This window comes from Populus euphratica, unplaced genomic scaffold, assembly GCF_000495115.2.
Source record: "Populus euphratica unplaced genomic scaffold, PopEup_1.0 scaffold6982.1, whole genome shotgun sequence".
NCBI classification, from domain to species: Eukaryota; Viridiplantae; Streptophyta; class Magnoliopsida; order Malpighiales; family Salicaceae; genus Populus; species Populus euphratica.
Window position 1 is genome coordinate 1 of NW_011506849.1, and position 1,707 is coordinate 1,707.

A 1,707-nucleotide genomic window follows, 5' to 3' on the forward strand; every position below is an offset into this window, starting at 1 on the left:
TTAAATAAGGAGCATTTTTGGTTTTTTATATATTTTTTTAAATTAGAATGATAAAATTGCCTCTAAAATCAAATCTCCTAAGCTTTGTGTCCAGGGATATTTTTGTCATTTTTTATTTTATAACATTTTATATTTAACCTTTAATGTTTTGATTTCTAGGTTTCATTCATAACTCTTTTATCAAATTTTAATTTTTTTTAATTTTATTATTGGATCTATATTTTTTATTTTTTATTTTTTTCAAGTTTGATCCTTATTTTTTTTATTTGAGTTTTTTGTTAATTTTATTTTTTTAATTTTAATCTTTAATTTAAAATTTGAATTTTTAGGGATACAAAATCATTTTTATTCCATTTTTTTTAATATAATATTAAGCGATGGATTTTTTTAATATATTGACAGCACTTGTACATCATGTTTTTACATTACAGAAAATTCAGCGCAGTAAAGCGCGGGGCACCTGTATAGATTGATACCGATTGAAATGGAGGAATTGCGCGTGGAATATTGTTTGCCTTATCCATTCCTTCACTGCACATCCATTGCATCTGCCTTCTAATTTTGTTGGAGAAACCTTGAGTCGATGTGACATCATGGGAAAATAGTGCATGCAAGAGTACATAAGATGGTGATCTTATTAGAGCCAGCGAGGAAATTAAATAGCAACAATAATAATTAATTAATACGGGAACTAACTGTAAAGAAAATCTTGGTTTGTGTGATTACTTGTCAATGGGAACGAATTTGGTCACTGGAAAATATGTGGCAACTTGGCCATCAAATTGAAGTAAACTCACAGCCATGTGATTAAACATTTCTTTATTTCACTCGAATTTTTATTACATCCCAGCATGGAAACAGGCAAGAACAAAACACACAGGCTCGTTTTTTGTTCTTTTAGACGTAGGAAAAGAGAAGAAGAAAAAGACACACACAGCCATACATAACACACGCTGTTCTTGGCTTCTTACTTACTCTGCACGCTGTTCTTCAACCATCTCCAAGGGGAAATGAGGAGACCCCCGCGGGCAAAAGACAACCCGATAGTTGGTCCCGCCAGGGCATGTAAATGTGCTCGAAGGGTCATCCTGGGGATAGCTATAAGAAGTAGGGCACCTATCCTTAAAAAACCTTGAGAAATAGGTAGGGCCACAGCTCCCCTGCCCATTAGTGCAGCAATATTCGTTAGTTTTAAACACAGTGCATGGGTTATTACACCCACCAGGAGCCCTCAATTCATTAGGACACTGCCCATTAATATCTGCTGTGCAGAGAAGCGCTTGACACTTCCCTGAGCCACCGCTTGATGTTGGACTAAATTCCATAGGGATATTAAATCCATCAACAAGGGATATATCATAAAAATCCAAGTTACCAAATTGATTTAACGCATATTCAGCTAGAGTGTTGGGAGGGACACCCCAGCCCTTGCACACTAGGCCACCGGTGCAATCCCCAGTTTGGCAACGACCCCTACCACTACCATCAAAGTTACAATTTGTCCTGCCCCAAATACGAGCCATGGACGTGCCAGCAGGCACATTAAGATACCAAGTTTGGCCACGGTCTAGACGGCGCCCACCGCCAGGTGAGGCTGCGGCCCACACAGTGTAAGGGCAATTGTTTCGGATTTCGAAGGTGGCTGCATTAGTAGAGATGATGAGGAGGCTAAAGAGGAGGGAGGAGGTGAGAATTTTGGTTAAGTGG

The 1,707-nt window shown here is 38.0% G+C and overlaps 1 protein-coding gene across 1 annotated transcript; it reads right to left on the bottom strand.

Moving 5' to 3' along the window:
- Positions 1–804: 804 nt before the first annotated feature.
- Positions 805–1,703, bottom strand: LOC105120343 (osmotin-like protein OSM34; the record flags this gene model as incomplete). The annotated part of the gene is made up of 1 exon (XM_011018508.1): positions 805–1,703. A coding segment is annotated over one exon (732 nt), but the record flags the coding sequence as incomplete, so codon positions are not given.
- Between the last annotated feature and the right edge of the window lie 4 nt (positions 1,704–1,707).